The sequence below is a fragment of the Cynara cardunculus genome (genome assembly GCF_001531365.2).
Source record: "Cynara cardunculus var. scolymus isolate 2C chromosome LG 3, CcrdV1, whole genome shotgun sequence".
In the NCBI taxonomy this organism is placed as follows: Eukaryota; Viridiplantae; Streptophyta; class Magnoliopsida; order Asterales; family Asteraceae; genus Cynara; species Cynara cardunculus.
Genome location: NC_037530.1, coordinates 39,886,241 through 39,902,061, shown reverse-complemented (window position 1 = coordinate 39,902,061; position 15,821 = coordinate 39,886,241). Strand labels below are relative to the sequence as shown.

The window sequence follows — 15,821 nt, the reverse complement described above, 5'->3', positions numbered from 1 at the left end:
CTTCAAGATTCTAGTAATATAGAAACACAAGTCATGATGGAGTTGTACTATATAGATATAGATATAGATATAGATATTTTGGATATATTATTTAATTTCTTGTTGGATTTTAATTTCTCCATACAAATTTATTATCATTTATAGCACGATTTAAGCATCAATTGGTGGTGGTTACCTCTTTTGACTTGTCAACTCTCTTTAAAGGTTTAACCATACACCTACCCATCTATCTCTTCCTAGCTTATTTCTCTATCATCTTCCATAAATTGAAATCATTTCCATTATGAACCCCACAACCTAAAACCATAATATTCTTTTATTTCATACTAATTTTATACTTTGTTGTCATTTTAAATCATAAATCAAATGATTCATAAATTCAAAACATTTGTTATTCTTGCCTCTTAAATATCAACTTATGCATTCATTAGTGGTTTGTCCTAGTTTTTACCATTTGTAATTGAAAAATAAAATACAAATTTTATGTTTCAATAGAAATACTCTAAAACTACATCTATTGTGATAAACAAAATACCCCAAATCCCAATCCCAAAATAAGCATCCACAATTGAATGACACATAGTTTCACATGGATCTCTGTAGTCCTGTGAGCGTTCAAAGTTCAGGTGGAAAACGTTATACTCTTGTTATTGTAGATGAGTACTCAAGATCTACTTAGGTTTTCTTTCTTCAACATAAGAGTGATCCAACCAAATAAATTATCAACTCTTGGAAGTTTTGAATGGTCAACTTGTCAAATCAATTCAAAGTGACAACGACGTTGAATTTAAAAAACATTGTTCTTGAAAGCTTCTTTGATGACAAAGGTATTTCTCAAAATTTCCCAGCTGTTTGGATTCCACAGCAAAATGGAGTTGTTAAGAGGAAAAATCATACCCTATATGAAAATGTACGTTCTATACTAAGTGAAGCAAGTTTTTCGACCTACTTTTGGGATGAAGCTATCAATACTGCTTGCTTTAATCAAAATAGGACCATAATTGTGGAAAGACATAATAATCCTTGAATTATCCTTCTTCCTTATTTGTGTGACTTCAGGCATGTATTTCAAGACGATAACGATGAGGCCTTTCACTCCTACATTTATGAGAGCAATTTTTCTAGTAGTATGTGATGGTTTTATAACCAATTATGAATACTTAATGGTATAATGCATGTGTATTAAATAAAGAAAACACATTTTAATGTATTTTAGTTAATATATGATTATACATTTTTAATATGATAAAGGTGTAAATGAAAAATGAAAATATATGGATATAAAACAAATTAACTCGTAGGTGTTCATGATATTTAATAGTATTACTAATACAAGAATATTCAATATTGGCTCAATTTGAATGTATTGACAGAACGATTATAATGATATAATTTGTAAAAAAAACGTAATTTTCAAATGTATTTAAGTTCATATACGACTATTATGTTAAAATGATAATGGTGTAAAATGAAAAATGAAAAAAATAAGGAATATAAAGTAATCGAATTACTAATTATAAGAGTATTGTATTTTTGAAATTGAAAATAATTTGATGGAAGATCGTGGAAGGTTGTAAGGTTTAAAAGCTTATACAATATCTTTAATTGTTTGTACCTCCTAAAAATTCAAGATAATTGTAACTTCTTTTTGAATACAATATAAACATATATTGCCAATATTGGTTAATTTACTTTTAAAATGATGTAAAAGAGTACATATCGATTAAAAAGTAAGTCTTAAACTAAATGTTACGTTTGTCTAATGCATATGATATGCCTTAAGTTTTATGCAAAATAACATATTATTTTATTAATACAATATAAGCTAAACTTAAATTTCAGTTATTATATATATATATATATATATATATATATTTATTAACCATATGTTTTCAGATCAATTAGTACATATGACTAACTCAACTGATAAATAAAAGATATGTTTTAGGTTTACTTTTTATAAGTCGTTAGTTCGAGTTTTTTCAATCTATTATAAAAAAAATATCATTATTTTTAGAACTTCATGAAATTAATTCAGTTACGAGTACATTCACTTGATTTTTTTAAAATTAAAATAGTCATTTTTTGTTGTTTGTTTCATTTTTTAAACTATTTCTCTTCTACAATCACTAAGATATCACTATCCCGTAAGTGGCAAGTCTGCAATTTACGAGGGACCAAAGTGTAAAAAGAGTTCATGTCGCAAGTTCATGGACCAAATCTGTTGCAGGCCTATATCTATTTTATAGATTTTGGTTCATGTATTTACGGACCTGATTCAAAAACTTCGTCTTTTATCCTTTGACCCCTCCATAAATTAATAAACTTGTCATTTACAGATAAAGTAACATTTTGATGATTTTAAAAAAGAAATGATTAAAAAAAGAAATTATAAATAAAAAATAGTTATTTTAATTAATTAAAAAAGAAATGGGAAGGTAGATTTATGAGCAGAGGTGGAGGGTTTTGGTGGGAGTGTCAGATGTTGGGGCAACCCTACGGTCGATTTGGCTTTGAGATGACAATGCGAATGTGTGTTGCCAATTTTACCCTCACCTGCGAGCCACTCAAATAGCTTCACTTTTGTATATCCTATCTTATTAATCTTTTGAATTTTTTTTATAACTCTACATTTTCAAACAACATCTCACTAAAAAAAAAAACACACACATATATATATATTGATAAAAATAGAAGTTATGATAAAAAAAGTAAGAAAAAAATATTCATCTTTAGATAAATTCTAATTGAAGATCAACTCTGATAAGATGCATTTGAACAATTACCACAATTCATGGGATATGAGTGAGATTAAAAGTGACCAAGAATCCATATTTCTTCTTATCCTTCTCATTTTAACTCGTATTTTTACACGACGTGGAAAAAGAACAAAGTAGTAAAATAATGCATATGAAAAAATATATTATTTTCAAAAGAATTAAAAACTTGTGAAACGTATAACCGTGTCTTATTTTCATTTGCAAAATAATACATATGAAAAATGCAATGATGTGTCATAACTTGATTATTTTTAATACATTATAAAACAAAATTATATTTTCACATGTATTGTTTTACAATGTAAAACAACACATGATTAGTGATTTGATTATTTTACATGTATTGTTTTACAACATATAGGTGGAAGAGATGTTGAAAAAGATAAAGGCAGAGGCGGAACACAAACCTTCTAACCCAGGGGTTGAAATGAGCTAAGTCAAACAACAACTAGTTCGAGTTTCGCCTTGAAAAAACTTTAAATAATCCGAAAAATGAGTATTACTACCCAAAAACAAAAGGGAAAAACCTATACAGAAAAAACAAGTTATTGGAAATATGGAATGCACTTGGAAGGGTAAAATAAGGACTCAATAAGTGAATAGATGATGTTTGGAGGGGCCATTGTCAAAAACTTTAAAAAAATCACACCGGTTTTGAAATCAAGTCTAATAAGTTGGAAGATAAAATTGATTTCACCGTTTTGACAACAAAATCGTGGCACAATCTTTTGAGTCATTGTCATTGTTGTGGCGACATTTGTGACTAGAATGACTCGTAAGTTTTGAAGTTTTTCATTTTATATATATTTAAGAATAACTTAGAACAAGGAAAATGTAGAAGAATATGAAAAATAAAAGAAAAAGGGCTCATTAATTTGTTTAAAACAATCATAAGTATGAAATTTGGTTCAAAGAATTATAGGATAGGATAGATAAAGTTTGGTGATGTAATAAAGAAGATATTAATTTGATTTTGGTGGAGTGATTGGCTCGTTGGAATATTTATTGTTTGGTATATAATCATCCACTTATAGTCACAATCATTTACCAAATTATTTATTTTAATGTAATTAAATTTAAAAGTACCCAATGTGTATCACGAACGAACCTTCAATTGTCATGTATATTCATGCCTTTTGTAACAAAATAGAAAGAGTTGAGGGACCAATGTTGTAGTTAATCAATGAAGTTCCTAGTTTGAAAAGCTTCACCTAAAAAGCACATGGAAGAAGAGGCAAAGAGATAAATGGGAGCCCCACCTCAATTTGAATTCTTTGCCTTTATTGCTATTTGCTACTTAAACAATTCAAATTATAAATTGATTAGAGCCAAATTTGTCTCCTTGGCTGCCTCATTAATAAATCCTCTGTTAAATAAATCTTGAATGTTGACCCAGATTTCAATTATTAATATTCATCTAATAATACAATCCATATTTATATTATCATTACTATTTATTCAAGTCGAGTCTAATCTTTTTTAAAAAGTTGTATTGTAAGTTAAAAGTTGGAAAGGATTATGTTCCCTATTTTTAGAGTTGGACCACTCCATTACAAGTTGGTATATATAGAATCAGCCAACCAAATTTTAACCTATTTATATTACAATACCAAACAAATTTTCTAAATAAAAAATCAAACCGCCTCATTATTAATTAATTTGGGTTTTTTTTTTCATATATAAAAAATGGGTAATTCGCTGATAAAAGGACATATCCATTGGACTCTCCTCTTCACCTCCACCTCCACCTCCACCTCCACCTCCACCACACTTGGCCTTGCCTTTCACACACCATGACCACCATCAACTTCAAGGATTTCTTCGCTACCAAAAGAAAAAAAATCTTCTTAACTGCTTTTGCTTCCATCTTACTTGCCTCCGCTTTCATCGGCCTTGTCGTCGGCCTCCATAAATCCCCAAACTCCACCTCCCACCACTCCACCCCTCTAACCATCACCGCTTCCGCCGCTCACGCCGTCGTTAAATCATCATGCAGCTCCACATTATATCCAGACCTATGCTATTCCACCATCACCACCCACCCCGACTTGAACAAAAAAGTCAAAACTCAAAAAGACGTCATCGAGCTTGCTGTCAATATCACAGCAACCGCCGTCCAAAAAAGCTCCGACCACATCAAAAAACTCACCACTCGCAAAAATCTCACGCCACGCGAGATCAAGGCACTCAAGGACTGTCTGGAGATGGTGACCGAGACATTGGAGGAGCTCCATGAGGTCATTCAAGACCTCGAAACCTATCGAACCAAGAAATCTCTTCGGCAGCATGCCGACGACCTCAAAACGCTAATGAGCGCCGCCATCACCAACCAGGAAACCTGTCTCGATGGGTTTTCTCACGATGAAGCCGATAAGAAAGTCCGGAAAGAGCTTGAAAAAGGCGAGACGAGGGTGGAGAAGATGTGCAGCAATGCATTGGCCATGATTTGTAACATGACCGATACAGACATGGCCGCCGAGAGTCGGCTGAATGGGAGGAACCTGAAGGAGGAGGAGTCTGTATGGCCGGAGTGGTTATCGACTGGAGACAGGAAGTTGTTGCAGTCAGGGACGGTGAGGCCAAACGTGGTGGTGGCTGCAGATGGTAGTGGTGACCATAGGACGGTGGCGGCAGCGGTGGCTGCAGCACCGTCAAAGAGCAGCTCAAGGTTCGTGATTAGGATCAAGGCGGGGGTGTACCGGGAAAATGTGGAGGTTCCGAAGGCGAAAACGAACATCATGTTCATGGGAGATGGAAGAAAAAACACAATCATCACCGGAAGCCGGAGCGTAAAAGGGGGGAGCACCACCTTCGAATCCGCTACCGTCGGTTAGTTCTCTTTATCTCTGGTGTTATTTCTTTTGCTTTGACAAAAGTTAGCGACTCCATCACCGCAGGGTTCATCCGGAAAGGTTTGATTAAAAAAGTATTTCTTACGACATTTTCCGTAAAATAAAAAAAAAATGCTTTCAGTTGTACATTTATTTCAACCAACATTTGAACTGATACTGATAGGGAAGAAAATCTAGCTGTGTGTTTTCGGATCGATCGATTGTCTAACAGTCATACATATCTTTTTGCACTTTAGAGTAAACTGCAAAGTTGGTCCTCTAAAATAACACTTTTTTAACGGTTTCAAAATTAAAATAAGGCCATTGTGATTTGTAAAAACTCATGTAAATTCATTTAATGAAGGGTAAATTTAATCCATTTCTTTTGTTTTTCACCCAATCAAAATAGATTTTATGGTTTTTGATTGGGTTAAAACACAAAAAAAAAAAGATCTTCCTTATTTAACGACCGTTAAAATGAGGGACTAGATCGAGACGTTTTTACAAAATACGACGATGGCTATGTTGTAATTTCGAAACTACAAATACAGAAAGTGCTATATTTCACAAACCATAGAAACCAAATATGTATTGCTCAACTCTATTAATCATAATATAATAATAATGATTTAAAGACAAATGTTAAGAATTAAAATCATAAAACGACAGAATTTGGATGAAAGGTGATGGGAGCGCAATGATACAAGGACTTCAATTATTGAATAGAAAAGTATTTTTATTAAACAAAAATAGAAACAACAAATTATTCGACAAAACTAACATCTTAATTATTTTGTTGTTGTAGCCATTGTAGGTGATGGGTTCTTGGCACGCGATATCACATTTCAAAACACGGCCGGCGCATCAAATCACCAAGCAGTTGCACTTCGTGTAGGCTCAGATTTATCAGCATTTTATCAGTGTGACATGTTGGCTTACCAAGACACCCTTTATGTCCACCGTAACCGTCAATTCTACATTAACTGCTTGGTTGCTGGCACGGTCGACTTCATCTTCGGCAACGCGGCCGCCGTCTTCCAAGATTGTGACATCCACGCCCGTCGCCCCAATTCCGGTCAAAGGAACATGCTGACAGCCCAAGGCCGCACCGACCCTAATCAAAACACAGGGATTGTGATTCAAAAATGCAGGATTGGTGCCACTTCTGATCTCCAACCGGTGCAAGGGAGTTTTCCAACATATCTAGGACGACCCTGGAAAGAGTATTCAAGAACGGTGGTGATGCAATCGACCATCACCAATGTCATTAACCCTGCCGGATGGTACGAGTGGAGTGGCAACTTTGCCCTCAACACGTTGTACTATGGTGAGTACCAAAACACGGGGGCGGGGGCAGGGACTTCCGGCAGAGTCAAATGGAGAGGGTTCAAGGTGATTACGAGTTCCTCAGAGGCTCAAGGCTTCACCCCAGGAAGCTTCATTGGTGGGGGAAGTTGGTTAAGAGGAACTGGTTTTCCATTTTCTCTAGGTTTGTAAGTAATTAAGAACGTTGTATGTGTCTAAATTAATAATGATGGTCTTAAGGAGCATCTTGTGCTGCTAAATCCTTGTAATTTTATCATCATAAATGGAGTAACTATCGTTGTCTGATTCTTGCTTAGATTATTGTAAGTAGTCAAGCTTTGTAGCTATGTTGAATTAAATTATATTATACTAGTATGGAAACCGTGCGTTGCACGGTAGCATGAGTACTTTGATTAATGATTTGGATATTGTCTATATAAATATATATTAGTTGTTAATAAAATCATCAACAAATAGTATTCAAATAATTCGAAAAGTTAAATAAATTATATATATATATATATAGGGTTTATTTCAAATACAACCTATCGCATTTGTACAACCAATGCAACCCAATAAATTAAAATATTTATGGAAATGATTAGAGTTCATTTATTATGATTTAAATATTTATGGAATATGAATACGGTTCATTAATTATGATTAATACTTTATATTAGGAAATAATCAAAACCTCTATAAAATCACATATTAATCAAATGAAATAGACGGTTGAGATTGAGTTGTATTGGTTGCACAAATGACAAAGGTTGTATAATAACCAACCTCTCTATATATATATATATATATATATATATATATATATATATATATATATATATATATATATATATATATATATATATATATATATATATATATATATATATATATATATATATATATATATATATATATATATATATATATATATATATATATATATATATATATATATATATATATATATATATATATATATATATATATATATATATATATATACCCATTGAAGCAAACTCCATGAATCGACACAAATGCACCAATCCATATTCCACCTCATCACCGCAAGGACGTGTTAAGGGCTTTTGGAGAAGAAACCCACTTCCGGCCATACTCGGATCAACGAAAGTGGGCAAAAATGAAATCAATCGAGCAGAAATGTCGCAACGTAAGGAAAGAAGATAACATAAATTCATTTTTTAAGTAAAATTAACCTTCAAGATTGCGTGTTCAGCTCCGTCTTTGATGGCCGGGTACCRACGGCTTGCTTCGGCGGAGAGCGCGCGTAGATCTGACTCCAAAACCGCCATAAAAGCCATCCCCTTCCTCCATATCTATCTATATCTATTCACACATATGTGTTTTTGGTCGGTTCGATCGATAGAAATCTTGAACTCAGATTTTTCGCTTACGGATCTTCTTCACTTCGCAAGTACTTCATAAATTACTTCACATATGTATCAGCACACACGCATAGATTTGTATTAGCACACAAGCATGCTAAATAATATGTTTATTTGAACAATACTTACGGCATCCAAAGAGGGAAGAAAGTAACAAAACGACTCCAAAATGGTTGTAGCACATATTTTGCAAGATAAGAGTGATCAACTCCACTGTACTTGTATCTGTGTAGTGCATTAATGCCATGAACACYTATATATCCCATTGGGTTACCCCCAGCTTAGCTTTTAGAACCTGCCAATTATAGAAAACACATATAAATCATATATATTTATTAAAAAKCTGATACAAAAATAGCATAGATAATCATATTCTAATAAAAGAAAATGGTCAACCATTCGCTTCCAGAGCAGAAAACACAAATGTTTTGCCAAATTTCTTTAAATATTAGGTTAATAATATCGACCCAGAACAAAAAGCAGGGATTGTTTACTTTATGAGTTGAAGAATCTCTTATCTTCATTGTGAAATAAGCAATTACACAATCACACAAGKTATAACWGTGRTATCATATTTTACACAAATATGTCCACCTCAACCTTTTCAAATAACTGCCAACAGATTCCACGATCAAAAACACCATTAAATATAGGGTGCACTAAGAAGAACATATTACAATTAAGAAAAAGATCCAATACCTGTCTAAGACAGTAAAGAACCGCATTGTAGTYTCGTGACCTGAAAACCTGTTACAGATATTATCAAGTGGTTAAAATCTAAATATACCCTGTTCTCACATCGCAGTTAGCTGTGCACATGTAATAAACAAAGGAGTATGTCCATAGCTTCTACTACATGACTAAACATTATAAAGCTGAAATAGATTAAAGAGTACCCTGGAGAAGTATAGAAACCAAAATATGAAAACATTATCAGTTCAGAATTTCGGGTGTAAATTAGTGTCTGAAGCAAAATAAAGATGTGATGTTTTCAAAAATTCATCACATGGAGAAGTAATGCAGAGTTAAAATCATCACAACATTCTTGAAGACAACAACTTTTCATTTCATTCAGTAATAAGGATTACGCATATAAAGTAGTAACAATGTATCCACAAGTGCATTAATACACGAAATATCATATAATATATACAGGGAAGAGAAACAAAGATGATTAGCAAATAACACAACCAAAAGCGGATACATACTTAAATTACCAAATACAACACGATCAAAAGCGCAAGAATGTCATAAACAACATTTAGAAAAGACAGGAACGATTAGTWYAACTGAATYAAACGTTTGAATGTTTGATTATGAATTTGGCGAAGCATTAACGATCCATAATCACGAATCAGAAAATTAGCTGATTGAATGATGAGGGGACACCGGGAACGATGTTGATCTGCAAGTAAAAAGCTCTAAAAAGGTGAAGAAGATGGAACCAGAGAAGACGATTTTAGGCTTCCAGTTATTTAGTAGTTCTCGGTACAGTTCTCAATCACTTTAATCTTCCATGTTTTTCTCTACAAATTGCATATCAATTTGAAAAATACTAACACGAAACAATTACAAATCCAAAGCAAAATGAAGAAAAATTATTCGAAATCATTACATAATCTAACCATATTAGAAGAAGATGAAGAGGAGGATGGTGGGGCGGTGGTACTACCTCCTCCGCCGCCGCCCTTCCCGCCACCCCCGGAGTAGTTCCTTTGCAAGGCAGCGTTACCAGATCGACCCAATTTTCTGTGATGTGACGGCTCATTCTTATCACCCCTTGGTTGATTGAAGGACATGTATTCAAACCCTCAAAAAGACCCAATCTTTTTCTTTCCTGAATCAAATTCAATAACGAAAAAAAAATCAAAGAAAAATCACCATCCAGATGCCTTCCGATTAAAACAGTGATTAACCATAGTCGCATTACAAAATTGAAGGGAAAAATATGTATTCTTTTCTTTAATTACTTACCAGAAGTAACAAAAAGGGGGAAGAAAAAGAGAGAAAGAAAGCCAGAGAAAGCTAGGGTTTAGGAATTGATGTGTCGATAGGCGGGAACCATGACAACTATGGCGGAGAAGAAACCCACTTCCGACCATTCTCGGATCAACGAAAGTGGTGGTGGTGATGGCGGAACTGGCGGAGAAGAAACCCACTTCTGGCCATACCCGGATAAACGAAATACAGACATTAATTCCATCTCAAACAAATGAAGGATTGAATTCAGCACATGAATTCAGCCATGATTTTGCACTTGAATTTAGTGTCTATAGACATATACAAATGAGTCAACTCAGTACAGATACAGAAGCTGCACAATTTTTCATAGAAATAGAAAAGGAACACTTATGTTTAACAATGGAGATCATCGTACCTTTGCAGAATACTTGATAAATTCAATAGAAAATGAGCAACTAATCAYGTATTCCGGAGCCCCAAAGAATCCGATYTGAAAAACCAACAAATAATCAACAATCAACATATAATCAGGAGAAATAATTGGAAATAGGAAGAGTGCAAAACATGAGGCCAAATCATAATCTTAATGGCCGCCATTATCAACGCCCATTGAAGGAAGGAACTTAACAACATGAAGAAGAAAACTACCAAATGGTTATGGGGTATCAATGGATGCCTATCRGCATTCAATGCACGTATCAATAAAAYCAGGCTACAGATTGAAGAAGAAATTAGGTTTAATCGTCGATGAAAGATATGAAGGGTTTGTCTGAAATTGAAATTGAAACTGAAATCAAAACCAGAAAAAGATGGAGAGAATATGGGGAGATAACAAAAACCCTATCTTGAAGGAGAGGGTGGAGGGAAAAGGAAATGGAGACGAAACGGAAACGGAAACGGACCGGTGAATATTGAAAGGTTTTAAGTAAATATTAACTAATAAGCTTGAGAAAAGGAGAGAGCAGAGAAATCAGTTTTCAGGCCTTAGGAGAGGCCACGTCACTGGACGTGGTTTCTTCTTTAATATATATAAGATTATGCTCCACATTTGATTGTCTTTTCTTTTTTTTGGGTAACCATGAGTTTTTAAGCCGGTTTGCGCTAATTGATTCATTGCCAACCGAATGGGAGTTATCGCCGGTAACCTCTTATGGTTATACGGACTTTGACGGCATCTGAAGTTGTACAAGGATGGATGAGATTTTCCAAGTTGATTGTTGGTGGAATTATTGTGGTTCCTCTTTTTCATTGAATCAAAGCTTTTTGTGATTTTTGACACCGACACTATTACATATACACGTCACTATCCCAATTTGTATCATTTCTTCTCACTTTTTATAGGGGAAAAGGGACACAAATATTATTATATATATATGTAATAATTAAGCATTTTATAGTTAATTATCATTACTATGTCTACTTTAACCATCATGATACAAGTATTGAACTTGTATAAATGATTATTATTTTAATTTGAACGTAGGGTAGATCGGAGGGTTTTTCATAGATCTTTGAAAGAGACGAAAATAAGCTTGAAGGAAACCCAAAAAACCCATATCAAAAGCTGGGACACAGTCGCTTGCGTGACTTCTTCCACAGCTTAGAGTCAAATGTCGGGTCGGCCCTAACAGATTGTATTCACTTGTTTCTTGGATTATTTTATTCCCAGTTAATTTAGGATTTTTATATGTGATTAATAGAAAGTTATTGTTAATCAATAAAATTATCTCGTGTATCGACTCTTGCACATTTTATGCTACAGTCACATTTACCTATTATAATGACAAATCACACATTCAATTCTCTTTATTGTAACACGTACTTCTTTTTACGAAAAGTTAATTTAGCCGAAAATGTTGATGCTAAAGGTGATTACAACACAACACAGATAAGAAATAAGGGAAAAGTTTGAAAACCTCATGAATTTTCTAATTTTAAATTATTCAAAATTAAAATTGAAAACTTAATCGTTTTTTTCCCCACAATTACAATTTACAAATAATAAGTTTTATAACAGGGTGAGGGTGGTGAAATATTGGGCCATTTTTATGGTTTGGATCGTGCTTCTGATAACATTCATTCCATGGGCCTGACCCAGAAGTGACTGGGCTTCAAAGCGTTCCGGTTATGTATCTCCCATCAATGAAATTAATACATATCAGATTTTTATTTATTTTAAATCTAATTAATTTATGTTCACTTTCTCTCTCAATAAGTGTAATCGTATGATTGGTGGAAATGACAAAATATGAAAATTTGAGACAACAATGAGTATATGGTTTTGATGCGGTATAATATTAAACTTGGCATTCAACACATAGGATAGGCTACAAAAACTTGCATGCAACATATCATTGGAAGACATTTAGCTTTACGCACATTGTTATGAATATCAACTATGTCACATTTGCATACATGAACAAACATAACTTCTCGTTAAATCTCAATTTTCATAGAGTATGGTGAGAGTCACCATATCTTCACGTATAATGTATAACGTTAATTGTACAAAAGTGTTATTCATGTATAATATACTTTACCTATCATATCAAAATATATCGAGTATTAAGATGTTACAACATGAAGAAACAAGGTGACTTAATTATGACGGTTACATATATGCAACCAAAAAATAAATATGAAAGGTTAGAGTATACAAGTGTGTGTCATATCGTTGATCCATATTATAATTATAATTATAATTATAATTATAATTATAATTATATAGACAACAATTTAGAGTAGTTAAAACATAAGATAAGATGATTGGGTTTTAGGAAAAAGGAGTAAATACAAGTTAAATTAACAAAAGGTAGCGTTTGCTTGCATTTGGCCATTTGGGTGGTGGGTATGAACATGTCAACAACATTATTCTAATCTGCCGGATTTCCATCTGCATGGGATTCATTGCCAAATGATGTTAACATTGCAACTAATCAAAACATAACATATATATATATATATATATATATACACATACAGAGAGAGAGAGAGAGAGAGAGAATTTGCAGGTGAATTGGATGGAGTCTTACAAAGGTTATGGCAAGTCCGATCTTGCTGAAGAACAGGATTTCCGTCGCAAGGCTCGTAAGCGCTTCCTCATCATTCTTGTCTCAACTCTCCTCCTCCTTGCTCTTATCATCGGAGCCGTTGCCGGAACTGTTCTTCACAAACGCACCAATCACAATAACTCCCCTCAACAACCCCCTTCGTCTCAGCTTTCCTCCGCCCAATCCATCAACGCTGTTTGTACCCAGACTCTGTATCCAGATTCCTGTTACTCCACCATCTCCGCCATGGATCATAAATCCAACACCACCGATCCTGAACAGCTGTTCAAACTCTCTTTACAGGTCGCTTTGGATTCCCTCTCCGCCTTGTCTTCCTTGCCCGAGACTTTGATGAACACAACTGACAACCAGAATGACAAGCAAGCGTTGGAGGTTTGCCGGACTGTGTTAAGCGACGCCGTTGATAATCTCCATGACTCCATGTCTTCCATGGATGTAAAGTCCGGTGAGAATGTCTTATCAGCACACAAAATCGACGACTTGAGGACATGGCTGAGCGCCGCCTTGACCAACCAAGAGACTTGTTTGGATACTCTCCAAGAAATGGGTTCAACATTTCTTGTACAAATCAAGTCCAAAATGCAGAATTCAAACGAGTACACAAGCAACAGTCTGGCGATAGTTTCTAAAATTTTGGGGATTCTGGAGAATCTAAATATCCCAATTCATAGGAAGTTGTTGGGATTTCCAAGATGGGTCGGAGCCGGTGACCGGAGGTTGCTTCAAGAAGAAAGGCCTACACCAAACGTGACGGTGGCTAAGGACGGGAGTGGAGATGTTTCAACGATTAACGACGCCATGGCAATGGTCCCAAAGAAGAGCAAGAATCGATTCGTTATATACATCAAAGAAGGAGAGTATTTGGAGAATGTTGTTTTGGACAAGTCATTCTGGAACGTCATGGTATACGGCGACGGCATGGATAAATCCATTGTTTCCGGCAGCTTAAATAAAATCGACGGCGTCGCAACTTTCGACACCGCCACCTTGGGTATATATATATATATATATATATATATATAATCTTTCAGATCATGATATCAATTAATTAACAACCTCCTTTATGCTTTACTAACAATCATACGAATGATGAACAGGTGTATCTGGAAAAGGGTTCATGGCAATGGACATGGGTTTCAAGAACACCGCCGGTGCAGCGAAAGAACAGGCGGTGGCGATGAGGTCGAGTTCAGATCTTTCCGTTTTCTACAGATGTTCATTCGATGCCTTCCAGGACACCCTTTATCCTCATAGCAACCGTCAGTTTTACCGGGATTGTAGAGTGACCGGCACGGTGGATTTCATCTTTGGGAACTCCGCCGTGGTATTGCAGAACTGCAAGATTATGCCGCGGCAGCCATTGCCGAACCAATTTGTCACCATTACGGCTCAAGGAAAGAAAGACCCAAATGAGAAGTCAGGAATTTCCATCCAGAAATGTGATATAACCCCACTGGACAATCTGACAGCTCCGACGTACCTTGGGCGGCCATGGAAGGATTACTCAACGACGGTGATCATGCAGTCGAGTATTGGAGGATTCTTGCATCCATTGGGGTGGGCAGAGTGGGATAAGGGTGTGGAACCACCTTCATCTATATTCTACGCCGAGTACATGAACAGCGGCCCAGGCTCGGCGGTGGAGAAACGGGTGGAATGGGGTGGTTATAAGCCGAGATTAAGCGGTGCTGAGGCAGCTGAGTTCACCGTGAAGTCTTTGATCGATGGCGGAACGTGGTTACCTGAAAGAAATGTGATGTTTGACTCCACTTGATATATGGATTGATGTTGATAGTGTTAATTGTTGATCAGAACAATCCCTCCATCTCATGACCATCATGTTGTATTGTAATCTTGTGATTTACCAACAAACACTTGCATTTATTTATATATAGGAAAAAGTATTATGTTCGTAGAACAAATGAACCATTTAACCCTACCTACCTACCTAGCTGGAGCTGGAGCTGGAGCTGGAGCTCTCCATAATATTAATATATATATATATATATATATATGTGTGTATGCTAAGAATAGGAAACCAACAAAAAAGATTGGCGCTTAAACTGGAAGGTTGTAACGGAATCGAGTACCTAACTCGCACTCGCTGACCAAGCCCAACCATATGCTTTTCGTCATTATCTGCCCTTCAACTTCTCTATATCTTACAAATCACTACCCTATTCTTTTTAAATTTCTACATTTGATCCCTTTTTTCTTTTGTTACTTTTTTTATTGAACAATATAAACGGAAAGCATGCCAAATAGAAATATATGTATTCCAAACAAACACGACCTTTTTGTAAATAAGTTTTTCCAATATATGCTTGGGAGCAACTGCAAGTAAAGTGTTGTAGAAGGGGATGTTGTGTTAAATAAAAGATAGACCGAGGGTAGAAATTAGAATGATCTGAGTTTGAATTGGGTTTTTGAAGGAATGCATGCATGGCGCTCTTGGTGGTTGCGATT

At 34.9% G+C, this 15,821-nt stretch overlaps 2 protein-coding genes and 1 pseudogene across 2 annotated transcripts; 2 read left to right on the top strand and 1 right to left on the bottom strand.

Moving 5' to 3' along the window:
* Positions 1-4,531: 4,531 nt before the first annotated feature.
* On the top strand, positions 4,532-7,232 carry LOC112509649 (pectinesterase). The gene is made up of 2 exons (XM_025114719.1): positions 4,532-5,609; positions 6,417-7,232. Exons 1-2 carry the CDS (start codon positions 4,574-4,576, stop codon positions 7,106-7,108), a joined length of 1,728 nt encoding a protein of 575 aa, XP_024970487.1. The 5' UTR covers positions 4,532-4,573; the 3' UTR covers positions 7,109-7,232.
* Positions 7,233-7,966: 734 nt separating this feature from the next.
* On the bottom strand, positions 7,967-10,969 carry LOC112510148 (annotated as a pseudogene).
* A 124-nt stretch (positions 10,970-11,093) lies between these two features.
* On the top strand, positions 11,094-15,129 carry LOC112509254 (pectinesterase 3-like). Its single transcript, XM_025114110.1, has 4 exons — positions 11,094-11,188; positions 11,768-11,867; positions 13,296-14,346; positions 14,453-15,129. Exons 1-4 carry the CDS (start codon positions 11,094-11,096, stop codon positions 15,127-15,129), a joined length of 1,923 nt encoding a protein of 640 aa, XP_024969878.1.
* The last annotated feature ends 692 nt before the right edge of the window (positions 15,130-15,821 follow it).

Coding starts and splice junctions, on each gene's coding strand:
- LOC112509649 (XM_025114719.1), top strand. CDS start 4,574: ATGACCACCATCAACTTCAAGGATTTCTTCGCTACCAAAAGAAAAAAA. Junction 5,610..6,416: donor CTTCGAATCCGCTACCGTCG/GTTAGTTCTCTT, acceptor TTGTTGTTGTAG/CCATTGTAGGTGATGGGTTC.
- LOC112509254 (XM_025114110.1), top strand. CDS start 11,094: ATGGAGAGAATATGGGGAGATAACAAAAACCCTATCTTGAAGGAGAGG. Junction 11,189..11,767: donor ACGGAAACGGAAACGGACCG/GTGAATATTGAA, acceptor ATTTGAACGTAG/GGTAGATCGGAGGGTTTTTC. Junction 14,347..14,452: donor TTTCGACACCGCCACCTTGG/GTATATATATAT, acceptor AATGATGAACAG/GTGTATCTGGAAAAGGGTTC.